The sequence below is a fragment of the Cervus elaphus genome, chromosome 11 (genome assembly GCF_910594005.1).
Source record: "Cervus elaphus chromosome 11, mCerEla1.1, whole genome shotgun sequence".
In the NCBI taxonomy this organism is placed as follows: domain Eukaryota; kingdom Metazoa; phylum Chordata; class Mammalia; order Artiodactyla; family Cervidae; genus Cervus; species Cervus elaphus.
The window spans coordinates 31838838-31864419 of NC_057825.1; the positions used below are offsets into that span (position 1 = coordinate 31838838).

At 48.9% G+C, this 25582-nt stretch overlaps 2 protein-coding genes and 1 non-coding gene across 8 annotated transcripts in view; 1 reads left to right on the plus strand and 2 right to left on the minus strand.

The window, feature by feature from the left end:
* Positions 1-15984, plus strand: part of EFR3B (EFR3 homolog B) — a 95499-nt gene extending 79515 nt beyond the window's left edge. For all 6 annotated transcript variants that reach the window (XM_043917333.1, XM_043917334.1, XM_043917335.1 and 3 more), the window contains 9 exons: positions 293-454; positions 1971-2102; positions 3524-3591; positions 4458-4585; positions 5331-5422; positions 8632-8680; positions 10007-10113; positions 11455-11504; positions 11944-15984. In XM_043917333.1, the coding sequence (XP_043773268.1) occupies positions 293-454; positions 1971-2102; positions 3524-3591; positions 4458-4585; positions 5331-5422; positions 8632-8680; positions 10007-10113; positions 11455-11504; positions 11944-12049 (894 nt within the window). In that variant the 3' untranslated portion in view covers positions 12050-15984. The remainder of the gene's footprint in view (positions 1-292; positions 455-1970; positions 2103-3523; positions 3592-4457; positions 4586-5330; positions 5423-8631; positions 8681-10006; positions 10114-11454; positions 11505-11943) is intronic.
* A 1735-nt stretch (positions 15985-17719) lies between these two features.
* On the minus strand, positions 17720-24734 carry POMC (proopiomelanocortin). Its single transcript, XM_043917643.1, has 3 exons — positions 24639-24734; positions 20641-20792; positions 17720-18553 (listed from the first exon to the last, which is right to left on the minus strand). Exons 2-3 carry the CDS (start codon positions 20770-20772, stop codon positions 17894-17896), a joined length of 792 nt encoding a protein of 263 aa, XP_043773578.1. The 5' UTR covers positions 20773-20792; positions 24639-24734; the 3' UTR covers positions 17720-17893.
* Positions 21507-21642, minus strand: LOC122704192. Its single transcript, XR_006343804.1, has one exon. It is a non-coding gene; the product is annotated as a small nucleolar RNA U109 (small nucleolar RNA).
* Positions 24735-25582: the final 848 nt, after the last annotated feature.

Consider the following 25582-nt stretch of genomic DNA (forward strand, 5'->3'; position numbering starts at 1 on the left):
AGTTCATACTCATCCCAAGCCAGAGGAAGACCATCGCTTGACCATCTTCCCCTGTGGGCGGCAGCTTCTGTTGCTGGTTTCACTGGCCCCACCTTCCCTAAGCACATATTCCTGTGTGTGCTCCATTCCACTGGGGTCTGCTGTAAAGGTATCCTGTCCCTGAGGACAGAGAGGGGGTACAGGAGGAAGGAGGTGGAGCTGCGTCACCCCCTTCAGACTGCTCTTCCATGCCCCTGGCCCCTCCTGTCCCCATCCACCGTGGCCTTGCGCCCACTCTTACCCACTTCTCCAGCACTCCCAGCAGCTCTACAGACACATCTACCTGAGCTGTAAGGAGGAAACGAACCTACAGAAGCACTACGAGGCGCTCTACGGCCTGCTGGCACTCATCAGCATCGAGCTGGCCAACGAGGAGGTGGTGGTGGACCTCATCCGCCTGGTGCTGGCCGTCCAGGTGGGGCCTGGTGTGGGCAGGACGCAGAGGTTAGGGTCAGGGGAGGGGACCTGTTTGAGCACTAACGAGGGTGCCAAGTGGCCACTGTTTTAACGACTGTGTTTTGGAGCCCAGGTATGCTGCGCCCTTAGTCGGCCATTCCTCTGAAGACCACAAACCGTGGTCCTGCTGGGGTAACCACCAAAGAATGCTGAATTCATGGCTTTGACCCATCCTCAGAGTAAAGGAGACCCAGGGAACAGGATCTTTCAAAAACATCACTTCACCCCTAGTATTTCAGGTCTCTTGCAAGGTCTGAATGAGACTTCATGGATTACTAAGAGAGTACTCATAGCCTGGTGCTGTGCTTAGTCGCTTTGTCCAACTCTTAGTCCATCTCTTTGTGACGCTATGGACTGTGGCCCACCAGGCTCCTCTGTCCATGGAGATTCTCTAGGCAAGAATACTGGAGTGGGTTGCCATGCTCTCCTCCAGGCGATCTTCCCAACCCAGGGATCAAACCCAGGTCTCCCTCATTGCAGGCAGGTTCTTTACCATCTTAGTCACCAGGGAAGTCCAAGAATACTGGAGTGGATAGCCTATCCCTTTTCCAGGGGACTTTCCCAACCCAGGAATTGAACTGGGGTCTCCTGCATTGCTGGTGGATTCTTTACCAGCTGAGCTACCAGGGAAGCAGTGATCCCCAAACAAACTTGTTTGTGTAAACATCACCTGGTTCCCAAAACTGGCTGTGCTTTCAGAATTGCCTTAAGCACTTACTAAAAATATATAATCCCCGTACTGTACCCAAGCTCGGGGACCTAGAGATTCAACAAGCCCCCGTCATGACTCTCAGGCAGCCAGTGTGGCACTAGACAGGGTTTAGGCTTCCAGGGTCTGCCTGGGTGAAAGCACACTCCCCAGGATGCTAAGAATTGAAGTAGGTTCTTAAGACCTCAAATGCCAGGGTCCACAGGGTCCTGAAGCTAAGTGGACATCATATTCTGAATGGTGGTGAACCCGGGAATTCTGTCAGGGAGACTCTTTAGCTACCTGCTTGATGGTGCTAAATCCTGCAAGACCAACCCAGATGCTATAAGAGTCTTCATTCTAGAATGTGAGATTCCTCTGTGTCCCAGCCCCTAGTAACTCTCATAGCTTTGTCTGTTTAACGTGTGAATCCAGCAGAGCAAACCAATCCAGTCCTCCAAGAATTATCCAAGGTCTGTAGTGAAGGAGACAGCATCCTTGAAGTGGGGATTCATGAGGGTTTGGACAATCAAGGTCGCTACAGCTGGAACTGTAAAGTGGGGCATTGAGGTTATCGCCTCTCCACTTGAGTATTTATGGGCATCCAACTCATGGATTGTTCTAGGGACTATTTGCTTCAGTGACTTCTGTCCCCCAGAAGGTTATGGGACAAATGCGGGGAGAGACTTCGTCTAGAGTGGTGGGTCATCTCTAAGGGAGGTTGGGAGAGGTTGGTGGAGAGTGGGCACCCTCTGGACAGTGGGTTGTTCCCTCTGTCTTGTCCCAGGATGTGGCCCAAGTCAATGAAGAGAACCTGCCTGTTTACAACCGCTGTGCCCTCTACGCACTGGGCGCTGCTTACCTGAACCTTATCAGCCAACTCACGACGGTGCCTGCCTTCTGCCAGCACATCCATGAGGTTGGTGTCCTCATGACCCCAAGAGCTCAGGAGGCCCTTGACTTGGGGTTTCCCCAGTAAACCTTTTGCTGAATTGTATGAGTTCCGTGCTTAGTCCAGGCATGAGAATTAATGATGAGAAATCCCCAGCAGAGCATCTTCTGCTGCAGGACATGACATAGCAGGGTGGGATCAGACATAGTCAGTATCCTGTACCTCTTCCCAGCCTGCTACCTGTCCCCCTCTACTTCCTGCCCCTCTATGCCCCCCTCACCCCCAGAAGCACACATGTACGCACCTCTCAGGTCATCTGGGACTGAAACTACTTTTAAGAAATGTTTTTGTTGTGAAAGTTTTCAAATATCACAAAAGCAGTGTGAGTAGGGCAGTGAACATCCACACAGCTATCACACAGATTAAACACTTAGGAAGATTTTTCCACATTTGCTTCATCTGTCTCTTTTTCTTTTCCTTTGCTGAAATATGCTTAAACAAACCTTGGTTATCACATCGTTTCACCTCTAAATACATCAGTATTCATATCTAAAAAAATATGGCCACCTTCCTGCTCAATTGCTATGCTATTTACATAATAAAATTATTAATTAAATGACTGATTATGCCTTGGTATTATCTTATAGCCAGTCTACAATCCAATGTTCTCAGTTATTGCAAAAAGACATTTTAAAACATACTGACCTATGTATAGGTAGAATGATATCATATGTAGGATTAACTTTAAAATACACCAGCAACACAAAATTAAACAAGAAAGCCGAGGTCTCAGCTAACCTGACCGGCTGGGGGGCATGGAGGAAAATGCTGTATTGCTGTGCCAAAGACCACTCTGAACGAAGCAGGACCTTGCCAGCAGTGGGCTGATCCAGGAGGACAGGAAAAGCAATGCTGACATCCTCTTCAGTACAAATAGTTGCCTCCTGGCTTCCTCACCTCCTGCACGTACTTTGTTGCCAACTGTCCTCCCACTTCTCACCATCTTAATAGCTGTCACTTTTCTCCTCAAAAATTTGCGAAGGATGATGAGGGAAACTCACTGTGTCGCTTTCCATCAGGATGCTCTGCGGTGCCTGTGGGTTTTGGGAACAGTGCGATCTGTGCTTCCTCTCTCATGTATAAACAGAAAACAGGAATAGGACATGGGAGCAAGACACTGAACTCTCCTGGGAGCAAAGTGCCCTGTCTATGGAGGACATGCAGTGCGTGTGTGTCACTGCAGACAGCTTGAGCAGTCCTCCTGGGCTTCCTGAGCTGCCCCGAGGTCCTGGTTGGTCTGAGCTTCTCCCTCAGCTCTGGGGGCTCTGCCAGGGACTGCGTGGGAGGGAGGAAGTACTCTGTGGGGGCAGGAGCTCTTTTCTTGGCCCGTTTGCATCTCCCTCTCCCCACTGAACCCAGCTCCTCTCTCAATTCCTCCCAAACCTCAGGTGATAGAGACCAGGAAGAAAGAGGCCCCATACATGCTTCCGGAGGACGTGTTTGTGGAGAGGCCCAGGTGAGGATCGCAGCGGGGACACGGTCAAGAAAACACCCAGGGCATCTGAGCAAGAAAGTGGGTGATCTGAGGCCAGGAACTCGGGCTTCTATGGGCTCACAGGCAGAGAATGGACCCTGCCTGTGACGCAGAAGTCCTGGGTCAAGTTTAATCCCCCTCACGTGACTGTGATCCCCTCCTTGAGCTGTCTCAGCATGCTGTACGCAAGTATGGGATAGAGCCTCTAGATACTTTGGCCAAGCCCAGGGGAGTATATCCTGGAGAAGCCACTCCACCAATCCAAGCGGCCTACTCAGACTGTAGTCTGTGGGCCAGCGTCACTTCAACATCAGGGGAACTCAAGGAAAAGATATTCTTCAAAAACAAAATATCCCACAGTAAAGGATGGCTTTATAAATTATGGCCTGTCCATACCATTAGACAACTGGTAGCCCACCCACAATGTTTTGGAAGAATAGTTCATGTGAAATAGTCACTGCATAATAGGTGAATAAAATAGGTCCTGGAACAGGACTGTGGAGGGTAGGGGAATGTTTGCATGTGTGCATAAATGTGTATGACTGAGGGAGCCTACACAAAATATGGATATGGTTTTCTCTGGGAAGTGGGACTGCAGATGGTTTTCTTTTTTTTCCTTTCACTCGTCTTTCATTTTGTATAATAAGTGTTACTTGCTACAGCTTGCAGGATCTCAGTTCCCCGACCAGGGATTGAACCCAGGCCACGGCAGTGTAAACCTGGAATCCCAACCACTGGGCCACCAGGGTACTCCCTTGAGTCTTACATTTATAATAAGGAAGGGCATCCGGAAGTCAGCCTGGTTACCCAGGGCTCTCACGTGCCTCGCCCCCGTTTCTGTCTCTCAGGCTGACTCACAACCTTGATGGAGTGGTGATTGAGCTGCTCTTCCGCCAGAGCAAGATCAGTGAAGTCCTGGGTGGCAGTGGTTACAATGCCGACAGGCTCTGCGTGCCCTACATCCCTCAGCTGACAGGTAGGAGCCTTGCTCGAGCACTTCCAAGCCTGCCTCTGGCTTTTCTTGGGCAGATAAGGGCAGGAATGGAAGGGACCTGTGAGCCCTTCTGTCACCTTCTCAAGCAACTTGGATGTCACACTGGGAATCCGTGGTGAGATCCTCAGCGTCCCCACCTCTGCCCCTCCGTGCAGGGTCCTTGGGAATAACTGGCCCACAAGATAGCCTGGCTTGTGCGTGGGAGATGCCCCCACTGTGCTGTAAAGAGCGCCCATGGACTACGGAGTCAGAGACCCAATTCTCTGCAGCTTCCCTCCTGAAAATTCTTAACTGAGTCCCTTGGCATCTCTGAGTCTCAGTTGCCTTGGCTGTAAAATAGGAATGTTAACAATACCTGCCTTAGAGGGAAGACATGAATGCCCGAAGGAGCAAATGCTATGCAAATGACAGCGGCTGGAGCTGTTAGCAGGCGACGCCCATGCTTTCTGGTCATAAGCAGCTTCTTTGTGCTCATCAATGATTGCAAAAATCTTAGCTCTAAAGAGCAAAACCCACCAGCCTAAGAGGGGCAGAGAAGTCGCGCAGCCCTCTATAAACTCCAGGTGTTGCCCTCAGGGTATAAATCCCTTTGAACCCTCCAAGAACCCAGCCAAGCCAGGAGGGGTTGGGAGAGGGAGGACGGGAAGATGGGAGATGGTGCTGGAGGCATGCTTCTGGCTCTCTCCCGGGCTGGGGGACTCTAGCTTCCAGGCTTCTCTTTTCCCAGATGAGGATCGCTTATCCAAGAGGAAGAGCATTGGAGAGACCATTTCCCTGCAGGTGGAGGTGGAATCGAGGAACAGCCCAGAGAAGGAGGAGGTGAGTGTCCTTCTTGATCAGGTGGTCAGACACTCCATGATCCAGCCCCCTTAACTGAACTATGCATTTAAGGATGCATGGAAGGGAAATTTCTCAAGTAAGCCCTGTTTTCTTTCTGACTCTCATCATATATATCCTAGACGTTTCCATCCATTTGGAAAAAGTAATTGAACCTCCATACACTCCCATGAGGATATTCTAAAAATCAGTCTTGAAAGGTTTGCTGGTTGTCATTCCCCATTCACAATGGAGGTAAACCTGATCCGTGCTGGAAACTGGAAGGCCTCAGGGAGAGGATGAAGGCAAAAATAGCTTTCACGATGTCTCTTCCAGATATGCCAAGAAAGGTGCTTTTTAAAGAGAATGATGTGGCTTAAAGATCGCTCTTTCTTCTATCATCTCTTCGTTTAAATTAACATGTTATATCTCTTCTGCCATTTTTACTTCTGCCTCATAAAATAAAGCAGATGTACCCACAAGTAAGAGAGAATAAGGAGTCATAGTGGAAATGCCAAATTTACTCCCTCAAATGAGAAAGAAATGGGGGCAGGGCAGAGAGGAGGGAGAAAGGCCTCCCAGGGGAGCAGAAGCTTCAGGACACAGTACACTTGTTTTTCTTATAGTTTTTTTGTTGGGGTGTAGTTGATTTACAATGTTGTATTAGTTTCTGTTGTACAGCAAAGTTAATCAGTTGTACATATGCGTATATCCACTCTTTTTTAGATTGTTTTCCCATACAGGCCTTTACAGAGTATTGAGTATAGTTCCCATGCTATACAGTAGGTCCTTATTAGTTTTCTATTTTGTATATAGTAGTGTGTATATGTCAATTCCAATCTCCCAATTTATCCCCTCCCCACAGTACAGATGCTTTTAATGGTGACTCTGTCAATTAAGGGCTTCCCTTGTGGCTCAACTAGTAAAGAATCCGCCTGCAATGCGGGAGACCTGGGTTCGATCCCTGAGTTGGGAAGATCCCCTGGAGAAGGGAAAGGTTACTCACTCCAGTATTCTGGCCTGGAGAATTCCATGGACTGTGGCAAAGAGTTGGACACGACTGAGTGACTTTCACACTTCACTGCCAATTAAGGGAATTAATAGAGATGAGAGGGATCTTAGCAAGAAGTGAGGAGGACACACATCTGGGTGGAATTGGGACAAGAAGATGTGCAGGGTCCTTCAGCACGAACAGCCTGGCATAGCCATGGAGGGCAGCTTGGACACCCAGCCTCTGCCCAGTGGGCTTGGGGCAAAGACAAATCAATGGGGTCAAGATCAAGCCTCCCCCAACCATGCCCTCAGCCATTCCTTCAACTCCCCAGTTACTGGGGCAGACCTCCAGGGCAGAGCTTTTCAAGGCTTGTCCGGAAGCCCATGGAAGGAAGGAAGCTCTGACTCTGGCTAATTGAAGAAGCGGAATGAGGTTGAGCCAGGTATCCTTCAAGGCCCTTCTGGTTCTGCAGGGCTGGAAGCCTCACACGTGTTAGGACCACAGTGTAGATGACTGCTGTCCCCTCCGTAGTTATAATTCTTTCTTCCCAAGAGTCGAGAGACCCTTAGAAAAGGATAAATAAAGTAAAGCAGCAGAAGGAAGAGAAATACTCCTCTGGGTACACAGCCACCTGCTCCCTGCTGGCCTCCCCGTCACTGACACGGGTTCCTCCCCCTCTTTGAGAGTCAGCTCAGCCCAGGTATGTCTGAGTAGCTCGAGCAGGGGTGTGGGGGCCTCCACCCTCTGCCACGCTTTTCCGCTTCCTTTTACACTTTTCCTCTGAAGACTCATTCACTCTGAAGGTTTATTCTTTGTCTGTCCATCCATCCACCCATCCATCTGCTGTCAGTACTGACCAACATCAGATATTCACAGGTGAAGTGATAGGGAACCATGGGGTAGTGAGAGCGTAAAGGAAGACAGATCACTGGGTAAGAACAGGTAGAGAGAAGCTGATGGGGGAGGTGGGCCACAAGCCAGGTCTACAAGCCAGCCCACCATACCCCTTCCCCACTCCTCCAGAGTCCCTCGGTGACTCCCCGTAACCCTCAAATACCAGGCTCGTAGCAGGTGATCAACAAATGCTGGTTTGGTCAAATTCCCAACCCAGTGCCTGACATTCAGAGCCATTTGGAGTCAGGGGTGCCTGGCCATTTCGTCTCCCCTCCTGTCTGGCTGGTCTGTATTCAGTCTCCCCCATGCTATCTCATTCATCTCCATGTCTTTGCTAGTATGGAATCCCATGTTGCAATCACCCTTCCTCTCCACCTCCACATTCATCAATCTCCCTTTCTTCAGTGCCCAGCTTGTGGCCCACCTCCTCCATCAGCTGCTCTCTACCTGCGCTTAGCCTGTGATCTGTCTTCCTTTATTCTCTCACTACCGCATGGTTTCCTGTCACCACCTGATGTTGGTCAATACTGACAGTGGATGGTTGGGTGAACGGACAGATGAATGTACATACAAAGAATAAACCTTCAGAGTGAATGAGTCTTCAGAGTAAAACAGTTGTTCTCTATGATAACATATTTTGCAGTTGCAATTGAGTGGCTCGCCGAGAATCCTACACATATGTTGTTGTTGTGAAAGTCACTCAGTCGTGTCCGACTTTGCGACCCCATGGACTAGACAGTCCATGGAATTTTCCAGGCCAGAATACTGGAGTGGGTAGCCTTTCCCTTCTCCAGGGAATCTTCCCAATCCAGGGCTTGAACCCAGGCCTCCTGCACTGCAGATGATTCTTTACAAGCCGAGCCACAAGGGAACAAAAATGTTAGTCAGTTTTTGAAATTTTCATAGGAGATTATATTTGCTAACCGCCTTCTCTTGTTTTGAATATTTTCTGTGACATTTTTCTGAAGACTTGTTTGAATTACAGTGTTTTCTTCCCAGGGGACTTAAGCGGACCCTCTGGGAGGAGGGAGAGGAGAGGGAAGGAACAGTGAGTTCTTTCAGGTGAGACTGGTGGCTCGTGAGGAATAGCCTCCATCGCTCACTGCTCCCCTTCAGTTAGCGGGTCTGTGCCTGCTTAGAGGCACAGAGCTTCCAGAGACCCTGGTAAGAATGCGGGTGTCCTGAGGGAGTTTCTGCCCACTGGGACAGTCTTCTGAGAAGTGAAGGGGCTACCAGGTAACTGAGGAAGCTGAGGCTGCCACCTCCTCCCTCCCCTTCTCCACCTTCCTGAGCATTCTGTGCACTTCTGTCCCTTCTCCTACAGCGAGTGCCTGCCGAGGAGATCACCTACGAGACGCTGAAGAAGGCCATTGGTGAGTGGGAGGCTCCTGGGGAGAGGCAGGTGGGACTGGGTCCTGGGGTGTGTGTGGCTGTGCTTGAGACTTGTCTGCTGCCCTCCCAAGCGTGGTTCACACAGATGTCAGGGGAGAGGCTGGCAGTTTCCTCTAAACTCTTCACAACTACCAAAGCTGCAATTAAAAGTCCCCCCTCTTAACAGGGGTCAGTGTCCTATGCCAGGAACCCTTTTTCTACTAATGGTTGCCGTTAAAAGTAGCTGGTTGAGGATTATGGCCAATCAGACAGTAAAAAAGGAATTTTAATTTGTATAAATACTTTGACAATTTTTTTGGTGGCGTATGATACAAAAGAGCAAGTTGATCAATGAAAGCTATTAAGACCAAATCCTATTAATATATAATAATGGCAGTGGATTTTAAAATGCAGTATTATTACCTCATCTGAATTATTGGATAGTAAAGTATCCCGAATCAGAGAATTTTTCTGCTGATAACAAATGTTTTATTTTTGTCATCATTCATGGTACTCTTTCTGAATGTTTCACTGCTCTGTATTTTTAAGCTGGGCATGATGAACATATTTCATACCTTTCTCTCTCTCTCTCTTTTTTTCATTTTGGAGGCCATGAGGAATATGTAGAAGCCTTAAACTAAATAGCCTCAGACTGCTCTGCCATAGGGGTTTTTCATTGTCTTTTCCATTGTTAATGTCCCTTTTCATGTTACCCCCATAGTACTTTCTGCTCCAGAAACTTAGTTTAAGAGTCCCGGTGAAAACTCACTGAAATGTTGTGAAGTAATTAGAAAAAAAAAAAAAAAGAGTCCCGGTGGCAGATATGTTAGTTAATGTTATTGTAGTAATAATTTCACAATACATATCTGTATCAAATCATAACGTCTGATGCTTTAAAATTATACCATGTTATATGTCAGTTAACTCTTGATAAAGATGGAAACATTTCATTTAAAGTCTCAAAGGAGTGGGAATGTACAATACATTGTGAGTGGGGAAGTGAATCATCATTTTGAAAAATAAAATTCTGAATAGGACAAACCAAAAAAAAAAAAAAGAGAGAGAGAGAGAGAAAGTCCCAGTAGCAAGTGCAGCTACATGGAGCTTTAGCCCCGATTAAGGGTCTACTTAACTAGTTTTCAGACTCTCAGGGAAGGGGGCTGAGCTCTCGGGCAGAATCAGGAAAGGGTCTAGCCCTCCCAGGACCAAGTGATGGCACTGCACCCTCCATGCCACCCTGCCCCTCGTTGGCAGAGGGGAAAGCTGGTGGCCATCCGGGGCCACATCAGCGGGCAGGACCCGCGTGCTGACCCGGCTCTCTGCCACAGTGGACAGCGTGGCTGTTGAGGAGCAAGAGCGGGAACGGCGGCGACAGGTGGTGGAGAAGTTCCAGAAGGCGCCCTTTGAGGAGATTGCAGCGCACTGCGGGGCCCGGGTAAGTGAGGCGGAATGGGGCCCATCCCAGGACCAACTGGACGCAGGATGTGTGTCCAGAGCAGGACTGAACTTCTAGGAGATCTTGGTACCGTTGCCACCAGACACTAGGATTTAAATCCCAACACTGCATTGATTCCCTACGAACCAAAAGCCTGTTAGTCATACAACCCTCCAGACGTCACAATTTTCATATAAGGGAGAAATCCTGACCTCAGCATCTCCTGTACTGAACAGATTATAATAATAATCGTCAGAGGAAGAACATAAATAGCACTCACTGTTCACCAGAGCATCTTCCATTTATTAGCGTATCTCCTTCTCATGTTAACTCTGTGAGATTGCCATTAGGACTCTCACATTATGGAGTAATGACAGGAGGGGCTGTGACACAGGAAAGATGGCCAGCATTAGCTATGGGGCCGCTTCCAACTAGGGGACACTGGTGGGTAGAATGGAACAGCCTGGCCTTGAGAAGAAATTTCAATGAGAGGGCACCAGACAAGTAAAAAGACAGTCTGAAGTCTCTGGGTAAGGGAAGAGTGCAAACATTTCTTGAAAATGATAGACCAGGATTTGTTAGACCCAGGGTCCATCTTAGTAACAATGAAACATAATTGTAAATATCTGAAGTCTACAGATAATATACTTTATTGTACATTTTTCTCTCCATAAAAATGCATGTGACTTTCTAATATATGTACATATATTCAAACCTCTCATATAATAATTATATTAACATGCATTATGGTATATAAAAATAGAAGTAAGTATAATACAGATTTTCCTGGGTCTATATTATACTAAGTTCTTGTCCCATCTCAAGAGGTGCTTATTTTGTGAGCTCAGAGTTGAGCGCAATCTCACTCTTTGTGTCCATGGGCTTAGTTGGAGCCAGAGGGGACCGTAGAGAGTGTCTTTCCTAACACACGAGCTTTGCACAGCTGCTCCTTGGGAGTTAAGGAAAGAGCTGGAACCAGCTCCGAACCCCCAGACTCTGCCCAGCAGGCCCTGTTGCCTCACCTGGAGAGCTAAGGGCCCTTCCAGAACTGCTGCTGAAGTCCTTTCTGGGGTGCCTGGCCTCTGTGCTGTCCCCGGCAGGCCTTGGCTGGGCCCCTCTGTCTGATCTGAACTCACTGTGAGGGTCCACTGATAAGCACTGGAAACAAGCTCACAGCAGTTTCTTTCTTTTTCTTTTCTTTTCTCTTTTTTTTTTTAGCTCACAGCAGTTTCTTTCCTAAGATTGCAGGTTCCCCATACCTCCAGTGCATGCTGGACCGGTAGGCTTGGGAGTCAAGGTGTGGGGAACCCCCAGTTCACTTTCTTCTCTGTTTATCTCTAGGCATCACTGCTGCAGAGCAAACTCAATCAGATCTTTGAAATCACTATCCGGTAAGTGGCAGCCCTGGGCAGGGGAATCCCCACTTCTGTGGCCCAGTGTAGGTACCCCTCCCCCCAAGTCCTCCTTTCACACCTGTCTTTAGCCCTCCCTGCCCGCAGCCTCTGTCTCCAGGGCTCAGCCACCAGCTCTCCCCAGATAAGGAAACAGAGACTGAAGGGAGAAAGAGACAGCTCAGTGAACCCTGGAAAAGACCCAGGGGTCCTAGTGTCCCAAGCTAGTACTTTTACTTTCTAAAGCAACAGTCACTATAGAACCAGCAATGAAGCTTGACTTCAAGCTGAAGATTCTAGAACAGCTTGAAACCTTGGAACCCACGGACTGACAAAATCTCTCGTCCCTATTCAAAGAGAAACCTCAATCTCTGTTGCACAAGGTGGGACCCTTGGACCCCTTCCTCATGTCTTTCTCTTCCTTGTGTTTCTGCCCCAGACCCCCTCCAAGCCCATCAGGAACCATCACTGCAGCCTATGGCCAGCCTCAGAACCACTCGATCCCTGTCTATGAGATGAAGTTTCCTGATCTCTGCGTATACTGAATTCAAGACACCGCTTCTCTGAGGGGCAGGGTATGAGGGAGGAGCTCGCTTTCACGCCCATCCCTATGACATGGAAATCTAACTGGCATCTCAGAGAATAAGCACCTTGGACAGCAGCACCTCCCCAGTGAAGCAAGGTGGAGCCCCAGGCCCCCTCACCTCCGATGGGCCCCTCCCCTCCCGGCTTCCTCCTTGTCTTCCCTGTGGGGGATCCGGCCACCTGCCCCTCTAGGGCCAATAAGCATACCACCTGTGCCCTTTGTCTCCTCCTCTGTGTCAGCCTGGGGCCAAAAGTGATGGGGTGGGGGTGGAGGGGAGGTTCTGCAGAGAGAGACTGAGGTCCCAGGAAGCTGTGCTTAATGTAGTGAATGATGGCTTTCACAGCGGAGGGGCAGGGGGATCTTGGGCAGGGAGCGGCACAGTTCCCATTCCCCCAGGAGGGAACTAGACGGAGACAGTTGGTCACAGGAAGCTGAAGATGTGATAAGGAGGAAGCGAGGCTGGCTCCTCCTACAAAGCTGTGGCGTGTGGGAGCTGGAAAACGAGGCGCTGATCTCCTCCAGAGCGTCCCCTCCTCCTCCCCCATTTGAGGGACCAAAGGCTTCCAAATCTTTGATGTCTCTTCCATTCCCTGACTCACCCTGCCAGTTGCCTTTCCTTGGTTCTTTCTAATGTTGGTTAATATTGAGCCCTTATAACAGGAGCTGGGATAGACACCCCATGACGGGGTTGGGGGAAGCAGAGGATGAAGCTGCTGATAGAGAGGGCTCCTGCTCCCCAACTGCGGGCCTCCAGTAGGGAAGCAGCAGACAGAAGTGGGCAAGTCTGTCCCCCTCTGTAGCGTCTCCCCTCCTTAGTCCAGAGGGATGTTCTCCCAAGTTGATTCTCTCTCTTAGATGCCTTTCTTCCTGAAGATCCCAATGAGAGCCACCTCTGGCAGAACCTTCCCTGGGCCTCTTCCTGGGGAAGCACCCTCTGGCCCAGGGTAGCCCTTTGCTTCTTTTCCAGTCTAACCTCCTGTAACTTTTGAGCTGATATGACTCACAGGAAGGGGAGAATGGTCAAATGATTCCTCCCTGGAGAAACTGCTTTTGAAAAGATGGAGAGTGAGTAGATTTCTTGACCCAAAGGAACCCCTTTTGAGGGTACAGTTTTAGACAGTGTGGGGTGGGGTCAGAAGCAGGCCATTCTGCTAAGGAGAGGGCAGTCTTCTCGAGATGCGCCCCTCCCCCCCGGGCCCCGGATCACACCCCTGTGCACGGCCCAGCACTGTGAGAGCCGGGTTATCAGAACAGAGAGGTGTATTTGCCCAAACCAGAAGAATCTGAACCTAGGTAGTTTCTTACTGCATGTGCAGTAAACTTGTTGGATAGGGGGGCTGTCTGACCCTTATCCCTATAGTTTCCTGCCTTGATCGCTGCCTCTGTGCTGTGAGCCTGCAACTTGCAGAGGGTCTACATGACTCTGGGGCCAAGGGGGGATGGCCCCTGCTCCCACCATGGCCTTTGGCTCTGTGCTATGGCTTTTGGCTAATGCTCAACCCAACTTTACAAGCATGGACTGAGATCCCTCTTTACTTTAATATCTCTTTATTAAGAAACCAAGATTAAAATAACTAGAAACAAACTTGAAGACAAGTAACCTTTGGAAGACATGTTGGAGAAAATCTAAATCTTGAACCCCAGTCATGTCTTCACTGGCTCTTCTCCTGCTCGGCTTTGACATGAGGCCCTGTTTCTCTCTCATGCTTCTCTGACTGTGGGGTCCACCCGTGGCATCTGTACTCTGAGCCCTGCCTGGGGGTCCTGGCTCTGGGACATGGGAGTCATTCCCTAGAGCCTCCTTCTAGTGCCAGCCCCAGAACCAGAGACCTCCAGGTCTGTCTACTGTCTCTCCCTCATCCCCACCCTGAGAACAGAGTGAAGGAAAAGGTGCAGGATGTCTGTCTTCACTCCACTGCTGTTTCCTCTGTCTGAAACAGCTTTCTCTCTATGTCATCGCTGCCTAGCGATGTGCTGCTTTTGGAGACCTGACTGCATCTTGAGTGGCCTTCTTCTCAGTTTCATTTAAAGTCACACTCAGTGGAATACTGGCTTGCCTGCTGACGTGCTGTAGAATCTGGCTTCTAGTCAAAGACGCCTCGAAATCAGAAAGTTTAAGATGAACATTAATTCAAACAATTCAATAATAAATTAAGCAGTCTCCTTCACCCTTCCCTGGCCCTCCCAAACCCTGGAAGAGAAGGCAAGCAGAGGATGGCGGGTACCCAGGCCTTCAGCCTAGCATCACTCTTCCTGCCTTCCAATCCCTACGGGATCTAGTGACACTGTCAAGTGACCAGCCCTCTTTGCTACCCTTCTGTGTTATGATTTTGAGTTAACAAAGCCATCCAAACCAGTGAAGACTCATCTTCATGGGCAAGGGGTAGGGCCCATTGGCTCGAATGCTGACAGAACCCAGTAGCACAGACGTACTGGGGATTTGGAAATTCACTGAACTTTGTTGAGTCACATGAGTGTGTCAGAAGCAGCTGAGGAGAGCCCCAGTGTGACCCTGGAGGCTCCTTCTGGTTTTCCTTGCAAAGGGATCCACCATGGCCTGTGCCTGTTCCCATTTTCCTCTTTCTGAAAAGTAGAAATAAGTCATTTCTAGACTTCTGAACACCTCCTCCCCAGAGAAGGAGCCTGCGTGGATCAGAAGAAGAAACAGAAAAGTCCTCAGACATTCTCCTCTGTCCAGCCCTCCACCTCAAGCATCAGTATAGACGAATGAGCAGTGAAAACGCAGGGCTGGGACCATCTAAAGTACCTGAAGCGCAAGGGTCAAGGAGGCACTGCCCTTTGCTCTGGTGTTCTCAGTCCCAGAGGATATGTTTCAACTGGCTTAAGGATCAGAACAGCCTTGCAGTTGCTTTGATGCCTAAAAGGCCAGACCTCTTGGCTTCACTTGGGGCCCCTGGGTCAGGAAACCTTCCAGATACTATTCCATTGTCCCCGGGTAGAAAGTGTCTCATTGAGAAGTGAGGCTGTTTCTCCCAATTCCTTTTCATGACCATGAAATGGCAGCTGGCCAGTTGGGGCTTATGGGAAAAGACTAGACCTGAGCTGTTAGGCTGAATATTAAGTTTGATGGTAGACTGGGAGGGAGGCTCCTCAAGGCAGGCCACACCCAATTCTCTGGACCCATAGACCCTGAAAAGGCAGGTTGTGCTGAAACAAGATATCTGCCTTATATCCAGGGAGAAGGCTTAGGGCAGCGTGTTACTTCTTCATCTCATGACCCTAGAAACCTTCTAGTTAAAATGCCCCTTATCCCAAATCTGGCCTAGGACTGAAGTCTGCAGAAGAACGGTGATGGTGCGGCCTGCCAAGTGGGGGAGATGGGAGGGGACACAGACCTGTGGGAGGGCTCTGTGGTCTGTTTTCCATTCTGTCTTTTATCACCAACTAGGTTGACCAAATCTTTTCTCCTTCAGGGGACCTTGGGGCCCCAGCCCATCACCTTCCCCTTTTGAGCTCTTCCTCCATGGCTGTTGATTCTGGCCTGTGGAGTGCAGGGCTGTAAATCCACAAATGCTGCAGCGTTACTCATACATTATAACATGTCTGTGTCCACTTAAGACCTTCATGACCTGGTTGAGTGTGTGTGTGTGCCCATGCGTGTGCATGTGTGTATAATGTAGTTCATAGTTGACAGTGTTTGTATATAACTGCTGATATATTTATATGTGAGTGCAGAATTAGTGCCTGTGGAAGTTTTCTGTATTTTGAACTCATTGAATCAAAGTAATTTGAAGGAAGGGGAAGGAGGATTGGGGTGGGGGTGGGGGGTGTTCAGTGTGTAGGAAGAAGGACTCTTAGCAAGATTATTCTTTGGGACTATTAGTTGTGAATTCCCAGTGCCCTTTTCAAATAAATGTTAATGTTGTCACTGCACAGTTGTGTATTTGATTTCTTTAAAGTAAATGGTTTTTTGAGATGCAAACAGGATTTGAAAATACCACCAGCATTAACCACTGACATTTAGCCACCCCCACCTACCATTACTTTACTTGCCTTGAACGGAAGGGGAGTAAGTGAAAGGATGCTGCTGCTGCTGCTGCTGCTTCTAAGTCGCTTCAGTCGTGTCCGACTCTGTGCGACCCCATAGATGGAAGCCCACCAGGCTCCCCCGTCCCTGGGATTCTCCAAGCAAGAACACTGGAGTGGGTTGCCATTTCCTTCTCCAATGCATAAAAGTGAAGAGTGAAAGTGAAGTCGCTCAGTCGAGTCCAACTCTTAGCAACCCCATGGACTACAGCCTACCAGGCTCCTCCCTCTATGGGATTTTCCAGGCAAGAGTACTGGAGTGGGGTGCCATTGCCTTCTCCTAAAGGCCCCTGGCCTCTGCCCTCGTGGAGCTTAGTTTCCTTGAAAGAAAAGAGCACAATATGTGTGTGCAGTAAGAAACTTGCCATCGGAGCTGGACAGCATGCTCTCCAGTGCAGAGGGGCTGACTTCAGAAACCCTGAAAATGAGCAGGCTTGGCTGCAAAACATCCCATCTTTCCCAGCAGAAGTGGACTTGAGCCTGGATTCATGTTGAAAACAGTGTAACATTCAAAATAGAGGGGAATGGTGGAGAATTCCAGGCAGAAGATGGAGGAGGATGGAAAAAGTGATAAAACCAGGGAAGTGAAGTTTGGTAAGGAGAGTGAAACTGACAGAGAAGGGCCCTTGTATGTATCATGCCCAACTGTTTGGAATTGATGGAAGAGTGGCGCTGGGGTGATTGTGTCTTGAACCAACTAATGTGGAGAAAGCAAAATTTTGTATATATACATTAATATGAAGAGTTTGTACAATGGATTGGGGAAAAAGCAACTGGAGACCAGGACACCAGTTGGTTAGGAAGCTATTAGGCTAGTTGAGGCCTGAGCATGAAGAGAAGGCTGAAACTGGGCAACCTGGGGAACAGGGAGCTTGGGCATGACAAGCAGGTCAAGACAGACTTCAATCTTAAGCCCCAGAGGCTGGAAGAAGCATCTGTGCATACTTTATTTCTACAGACGTGTCTCCATGGGTATATGTCTGTGTGGGTGAGACCCTGTGTTTGAGAGTATCTGAGGGTAGCCTGGGAGAGCAGTCAAATCTGAACCCATACCAATCCTCAGGTTTCACACTTAGCCTCTCAGTGATGAACAGATGACCTCTCTAGTTTCTCATTAACCCTCACATAGCACTCATAATAGGAAGGAATGAGAGAACTAAACTTTGGAGAAGTTCAGAGACTTGCCTAAGTTCTCACAGATCGCTAGATCCACATAGGCATTAACCACAGGCCCAGAGCCCTCCCAGTTCCCGCTGGGGCTCATCTGTGTCTCACTGGCTCTTGGACTTAGGTGGGAACCAGGGTAATAGGAAGAATCCTGTTTTTTGGAGGAATCATCAGCTGGCTGATCAGCCTTTTTGCACTCAATGGCGAGTGGGAAATGCAGCACACTGAACCAACACCTTATTTGACCCCTAGAAGACCCATTTGCTAGGGGCGGGGAGGAAGTTCCCTTTCCTTTGATTCTCAGTATATCCTGTGAAACATATTAACACGTAGTCACATGGAAACCACTATCGCCCCTCCAATATATGCTGCTCTTTACTTGATGGATATGCGTTTTTAATTCACCCAGTCAACATTCGTGAAATTTGAAAGGTTTTATTTCTTAACTACAGACAGCTTTAAGAGGTGGGATACCTGGCGCCATCACTGCCTGGGCGAGTCCTCACCCGGGCTGCGAGGAGGCAGGAGGGCAGAAGAGAGGCCTTCAGGGTCAACTTTCCGCGGAGAAAGGCCCCTGCCTGCTGCGCCCTCACTGGCCCTTCTTGTGGGCGTTCTTGATGATGGCGTTTTTGAACAGCGTGACAAGGGGCGTTAGGCTCTTCTCCGAGGTCATGAACCCGCCGTAGCGCTTGTCCTTGGGCGGGCTGCCCCAGCGGAAGTGTTCCATCTTATAGGGCCCCTCGTCCTTCTTCTCGGCCGCCTCAGCCTCCGCCACCAGGCCGTACTCCAGCTCAGCCCGGGCGGCTGCGCTCTCAGCCTGGGCCTCGGGGCCGCGCGCCTGATCGAGCCTCTCCCCGGTCAGCTCCCTCTTGAATTCGAGGGGAAAGGCCTGGGCCGACTCGTCCTCGGCGCCGTTGGGGTACACCTTCACCGGGCGCCGTTTCTTGCCCACCGGCTTGCCCCAGCGGAAGTGTTCCATGGAGTAAGAACGCTTGTCCTCGCGCGGACCCGTCTCGGCGCCATCGCCGCGGGGCCCGGGGCCTTCGCCCACCGCCACTTCCTCCTCGCGCTTCTGGGCCGCGCCGCCAAATCCGCTGCTGCTGCTACCGTTCCGACGGCCGAAGCGGTCCCAGCGGAAGTGGCCCATGACGTACTTCCGGGGGTTCTCAGTCAGCGGCTGTTCGTCGCCGTTGCCGGGGAACACCGGCGTCTCGGCCGAGAGGTCGGGCTTGCAGGCCCGGATGCACGCCTGCGGGAGAGCAGCGAGCGCGTCAGGCCCCGCCCACTCCGGGCCGCAGCGTTCCCACTCTAGGCCGCGGCGTTCCCCCGCCCCTCACGCGCGCCGCCTGCGCCCTCCACTCCCTCCGCACGTGCGGGGGTTACTGGGCGCCTGGGCGCTTGAGCCCACTGGTTAACTGCGGAGGCTATCTACCCACTCCCACCTCTGAGCATCCCCAGACGTCTGAGACTCAGCTCGGACAGCGCCTTTTTTGTCCTCTGGGCTCCTGGTACCCCTGCCCGGCAGTTACAACAAAATCCCTGTCCCACTCGATGGTGTACTTGCTTTGTAGCTTTGTGGGTAGGGTAAACGTCCTAAACTTTATAAGCCAGATATATAGGAATTCGTCAATAAATGGTAGGTGGGTGGTAGTTGTCGGCACTTAATGAATAGTGAGTAAATATGGTTCAGTTCGAGTCTGGGAAGGGCTTTGGGTTGAAATTTGGGACAAGTCTGGCTTCCAGGGCCTGTAGTTTCAGTAATGCCTCAGCCGTACCCCAGTGGTCTGCAAACCTACCTCATGCCCTCCCCTAGTCATCTCCCTTCAAACTTGCCCACACCCATCTGGCACTTGCTCTGGTTCTTTCAGGTCTTCCGAGCTGATCCTGTCTTTGCCTCATCAGTGAGCTTAGGGAGGGGGCGACTCACTTCCCTGTGCCTTTCTAACTGGATGGAAGGATAGGAAATCAGGATTATTTCCATCGCAGGGGTCATGGAGTCCTGTACATGGAGCCCTGTCTGCTGTCTGTGACTAGACAACTGCGGCACACATTTGCTTAGGAAAATGACCTTGGGGCTGCAGCCTTGAGTTTCCAGTTACTTGGGACAACAAAGGAGGAAAAAGAAGGATCCCACCCACTCTGTTGAGTTGGGAACTTCATACTCCAGGAATTTAGAATTATAACACTGCAGAATAGTAACAGTGGAAAACAAAAATTATCTCATACTCCTCTCCCCTGGACACATAATGATACACAATTTCTCAGAGAGGAGAAAGGAACTTGGCAAGGTTCCACAGCCCATTGACAGAACTGGGACTGGGACTAGAACCTCCAGACTCTGACCACAGCCAGTGCTTCTTCCCTGATGAGCTCTCAACAGGAAAGACTGTGCAATGGGTGTCTTTAATCAAGAGTCTCTTGGGTCTCTCGGAAATAGAGCTCACAGGATTTGTGGGCTCTTAACTTCTATTTTATATTCTACATGCAACCTGATCTGTTTTTGAGAAAGTCTTTTTCCACCTTAACTCAGCTTCTCTACTGACAAAACACACACAATGTAGTGATGTGCATTCCACCGTCACCAGGCAGGTACAGGCAGTAGGATGGAACTCAGTCATGGCCATCAGTAGTGTTTCTTGTAGCCTTTAGTTGGTATTGTTCCTCATTTATACTTCCCAATACAAATAAATAATAACAAATACACACACAAGCTATGGTGACCCAGAGGGAGTTCCAGCCTGGCACAAAGGGCTTTTATATGCTATGGAAAGGCTGCAGAAGGTCAGTCCTTGAGAAGCAGAAGGCATTTGGCACCAGTTAGTGGAAAATGGCACCTGAGTTTTTCCTTCTAGAGATGGTTTGTGATATTATCTTCCTGACTTTGTAACTGGTAGCAGATACAAGGAAAGTAAAATGGAATGGAAATGGAAAGTCTTATGAGGTTATCTAAAAAGGAATAATTTGAAGGCTAAAAGATGGAATGAATAGGTAGGGTCAATCGAGGGAGCAATTATGGTTATTACTATCATTAGTATTGTTTATTTTAATGGCACTATCTCTAAATAGCTTAAAAGGAGTGGATCTCTTTACAAGAAGACAAGGCAGGAAGTAAAGATAATCAAGAAGACATTATGGACCAAACCCATCTCCCTGAAGCTGCTTCCTCCCTTCCTTGGCCCAATTCTTACTTCACCCTAGAGGTCTATTCCTGCCCTTGGTTGAGTTACCCATATCTCTGGAAATGAATCTCTCCTTTTGCATGCTCCTTTTTTTGTGCTGTCCCCACCCCAGTACCATTTGAAACCCAAATCAAGATGGCGGCCACAGCCCACGTACCAGCAGGTTACTTTCCGTGGTGAGATCCTGACACTGGCTGCTCTCCAGGCACCAACCACGCACTTCCATGGAGGCCTGAAGCAGCAAGGCCAGCAGCAGGGCGCCCGAACGACTGCTGCACAATCTCGGCATCTTCCAGGCTGGCTGAGGCTCTGCAGAGGCAAACAAGATGAGTGGGACCCCTGCAAGGAGCAGAACAATGTTGGCCACTCATCAGGAAGGACCATGAGCCAACATTAACAATACTCTCATTTGTGGAGCTCAAGGCTTTTTGAGGACAAGAGCAGCTCAAGGAGCAGGTTGGTGTGCAGGGTGGTCGTGTGAGTTGTAATAGGAGGGCAGTGGGACCTGGGTAAACTGCACAAATTTCCCTTTATCTCCTATTAAAAATTAGACCCCAAAGGATGTTAGGGTTGGAAGCTATTTTAGGGGTCATTTGGTATGGCCCCTTATTTGAGTGATGAGGAAACTGAGACCTAGAGAGAGACAATGACTTGAGTTTTTCACAATGCAGTATGGCCAAGTTCTCTTGTTTCCATCACTGATCTTTTCTATTTCCCCATCTTCAGGAAACTAAAGTTCTAACACTCGAGATTCAAGGAGTAACTTGGGGAAGACAAATGACTGTGAAACTCCTGCTCGAGATGGTCTACTCCTCTCCACCAGGATTCTATCATTCCTCAGAAACTCCACTTCCTATGAATAGTAGGTTTGCATAATGTCAAATGAAACCTCTGTCCAACTGAGCCAAAACCTCAGCCAACCCAGTTTGATGTCCTGTACATAAACCATTCAGGGAATCACTATTTCCTAGACCCCTGTGACTTTGGAGATTTATTTATTTATTTATTTATTTTATTTTTTTCTAATGTAGGAGAAATATACTACTACTCAACCTCTACTGGAAGGTTGGCAGCCCTGAGAACTCCTTTTTTAATGTAGCATGTTATGGACGTATTCCTGCTTCCAAAGGAATGAGAAGCAGACATTTTGGAGATGTATTTTTAAAGTAGACCCCCCATTTAAAACTGGTTCATCTCCTGAATACAATATACGTCAGACCTCCTCTTGTTCTCTGAGTCTCTCAAATATAGTCTGAAATAGCTGGACTTAAAAAAAAAAAAGAAATAGCTGGACTTGAAGATGCTGTTGGTGTGGAAAGGAAGGACATGATCACACAGAGCAGAAGAGAACTGCATCACATCATGAACACCTGCCAAAGACACTTTCTCAGAGAAATCAGGAAGCACCACTGGGCAGATGCTTAATTAAAGAGGTCCAGATGCAGTAAAAGGGAGAATCAATGCTGCCTTTTGCCCGCTGTTCCCAACATTTTCCCCATCCCTCTAGCTTTCACACTGCCCTGCCACCCCTCACAAAGGTCTTCCCTCCAAAATGACCCTGAGCCCTGTCACCATGCATGCCACAGTCATTCTACATTTCAGGTCTTTTCAACCCAGCCGTTATGGAAGAAATCTAATTAGATAAGAAAAGAAATTTAAAAAAGAAAAGAAAAGAAATTTATATTAAGGTGTAGATGACTAATTGTCTCTTCTGATTTAAAAATATTTGCCCAAAGGAATCTCCTATTTGTGGAGGCATGGGCCAAATCTTTTTTATAGGGAGAGCTTTGGAAGTGAAATTTCCCCCTGGCTCTCATTGTCTGCTTCAGGAAGCCACTTCCTTCTCTCTGTCCCACCCCACTCCTTTCCCCAAAAGCTAAGCCAAAAGGGCTCCCTTCTGAATGGTTGCCAAGCACAGCCCGAGTGTTTTCAGAGCAGCCATTAGATGGTGCTGGTAGCCAGTGAGCTGGCCTATCTGCATCACAGGGTAACTAGGAGAACACTGGTCAACCTGGCATCCAGTTGTGACCGAGGACAGGCTGCTCCTGTTGTAGACTTTTGGTGCTGCAGTTCAAGTACAAAGCCTGAATTTGGTGGACAAAGTAATTTATGTTAAATCTCTGAGACCACACAGCACATTTCGCTCAGAAAAAATGCCCAAGTTTAAAAGAGAAGCAGAAAAGTGGTAGTTTTATATTACTATGTTGTTGTTGTTATTGTTTAGTCACTAAGTTGTGTCTGACTCTTTTGCAAACCCATAGACTATAGCCCCTCAGGCTCCTCTGTCCTTAGAATTCTCAAGGTAGGAATAACTAGAGTGGGTTGCCATGCCCTCCTCCAGGGAATCTTCCCAATCCAGGGATCCAACCCAAGTCTCCTGTATCTCCTGCATTGGCAATTGGTTGTTTTTTTTTTTTTTTTTAAACCACCAGTGCCACCTAGGAAGACTTATATACTATGAACAAGTGTAAAATAGCATCTTAGTAGAGAAGAAAGTAAAGTCATACAGGTCTGACTGTCCCCTCGACTATATTTCAATTCTTCTCAAAGTTGGCCATTCTGGGATGACTTCTGTTTTCTAAAAACCTACCTCATGATATCAGACCTTCCTGAAAAATCTCAGACAGTGTTTCCTCTCTTGCCCCATGGGCTATATTATACAACATGATAACATCCTCACTCCCCACCTCTCAGAGCTGCAGTCTCCTACTAAAATATTAGGTAGCTTCCTGAAAGCAACTTATCTTCTTTCTGTTCGTGTATATTTTTGTATTTTTCTACAATAAATAAATATTATATTGTCATGTTTTTAAAGCAATAAAGTAATAGGTAGATGACAAATGTGCTTTTTGTAAGTAGGGAGTGTCAAATAACTGAAAGCTTGGAAAAATAAATATAAACTTGTAATTTGCTAATCTTGACATTAACTTTATAACAGAGAAACACTAATTAGAAATTCATATGTGTTGGTGAACTCTCTATGAGCTAAACAAAACATATTTTGTTTTATTTAATTTCATTTTTAATATTCTTTTCCATTATGGTTTATCACATGATATTGAATACAGTAGGACCTTGTTGTTTAATCCATCCTATATATATTAGTTTGCCTTTGCTAATCCCACACTCCCAGTCCTTCTCTCTCCCCCACCCCCCTCTAAAATTGGCCCTCTAGAATTGCACACTGGCCATGCCAGTCTGTAAAGATTAGAGGAACAAAGGAGCAGAGTTTCATCCTGGCACCAGGATACACACCCATCAAGTCCTAAAACAATGTCAAAGGAATATTATGTCATTAAATAAGCCATAATCTATAGATCTTAACACAAACAAGACAAGTGCTTCTTCCAGCACTTCTGTGAGAACCACCAGCTCCCCATTTATACACGAAGAATTTGGGGGATCCAAATGCTCTGCAGACTCTCCCTCCCTCACTGGGAACCCACCTTGCCTGAGCCTGCGTCTTGCCTGAGCTTCCATCACCTCCTAGGGCTGCTGCTGCTGCCCTGCGATCTAATGTCTGCGGGATTGGAGGTCCGTTCTGCGATCCTATTGAGGGCAGAGACGGGGTGGTTCAGGACCGTGGACAGTTCCCACCCGGCTCCTGTAGAGCAGACGGTGTCATTCTTTAAGCGCAGCCACGTCGGGGTCGCTAAGGTGGGCAGGGAAACGAAGTTTCAGAAATCTGAATTCAAAGAAGTCTGGAACGCAGGGAGTTTGTTGTGACTTTTAGCCTCTTCTCTTCTGCCCCTTTTTTCAACATCAATTTAAGCTGGAGTATATGGTATCTTTTAAGAAGTGACACCTACCCGGCAAATCAGAAGTCCCAAAAGACTGGGTCTCCTGGAGTCTCCCCAGAATACGGGTAGGACTCCTCAAGAGTCCCTCTCCCCGGGACAGACGCGGCCGCCAACTCCTGAAAGGCACCACATTCACCGTCGCAGCGGCTCTCCGGCCGTCCAGAGAGGCCAGTCCTCGCCGTTCCGCTGCCAGCGGCTTCCCACGCCGCGCCCAGCACAGAAAGTTTTCAAAGAATTCAGGACGGCAGCGAGACAAAAGATGCCTCTGAGATCGGAGCTGGGAGACAGCATCCCAAAGCCCCCGGAGCAGGGGGTCCGGGGATAAGACTGAGGTTCCGCGCCGCTGCGCCCTTACCTGTCACCGGGAAGCTGCCTCGGGCCGCTCCCGCTGCGCCGGGGAGAGGATGTTCAGCGGCCTCTGGGTCCCTTTTCTTCCCTTCGTTCTCTTCCGTCGCGCCGTCTTGTCCCACTCCCTCTCCGCGGTCTTTATATACTTGCGGGGCCCGCCCGGGTGGGCGCTAGACGTTGAGTGGACTTCCCGGCAGCTGCAACGTAACAGGCAACTCCCCCGTCCATAGGAAGGGGGGCCATGGGGGCGCGGGAGGGGGTTTCCAGGTAGGGGCTGAGCTGGAGAGCAGACGTGGCCGGAAAGGGGTCTGGATCTCTCTCCCCCGGAGGCTGGAATTAACACTCTCTTGCTGAAGGGCACACCTGGCAGCCCTCAGGAAAGAACTTAATTAAGGATGGTTTTGGGTCTCCAGTTACGGTGAGCGGGAGGCTTAGCACCCCGGTGTGGGGCTGGCCTAGCCTGCCGGCTGAGATCATTGACAAGAGGGCAAAGTTACCTGCGTGCCTGATTGGGCTGGCATCTGCCTCTTTCGCATTTGGAGGTAAATATCACCACCCAGGGAGTGCGTCTGTGATGCCTCTGATTTCCCCAACGTTTGGAAACTGTGATGAGAAAATGTCAGGAGCCGTCACAATCCCTCAGTTACAGGTTGGAGGGCCCCAGTGTCAAGCCAAGGAGGAAAGAATCTCACTCAAACCTGCAATGGAAGAGTCTCTACCTTAACCCGGAGTAAAGAAGCAAAAGCAAATTGTGGGAAGCAGTGGGGGTGAACAGGAGTGCTGGAACTAAACTGAACTTCAGAAAGGTTCTTGCTTAATGTGTCGTTTGCAGGAAATTTCTTTATTCTCAGATGTTCTTTTGGACTCCAGGACACCCTTGAGAATTTCTGGTTGGCAACACTGGCTTTACACTCAGCAATCCTTTTCTTTGGGGTCACAAGAGAGATTCAC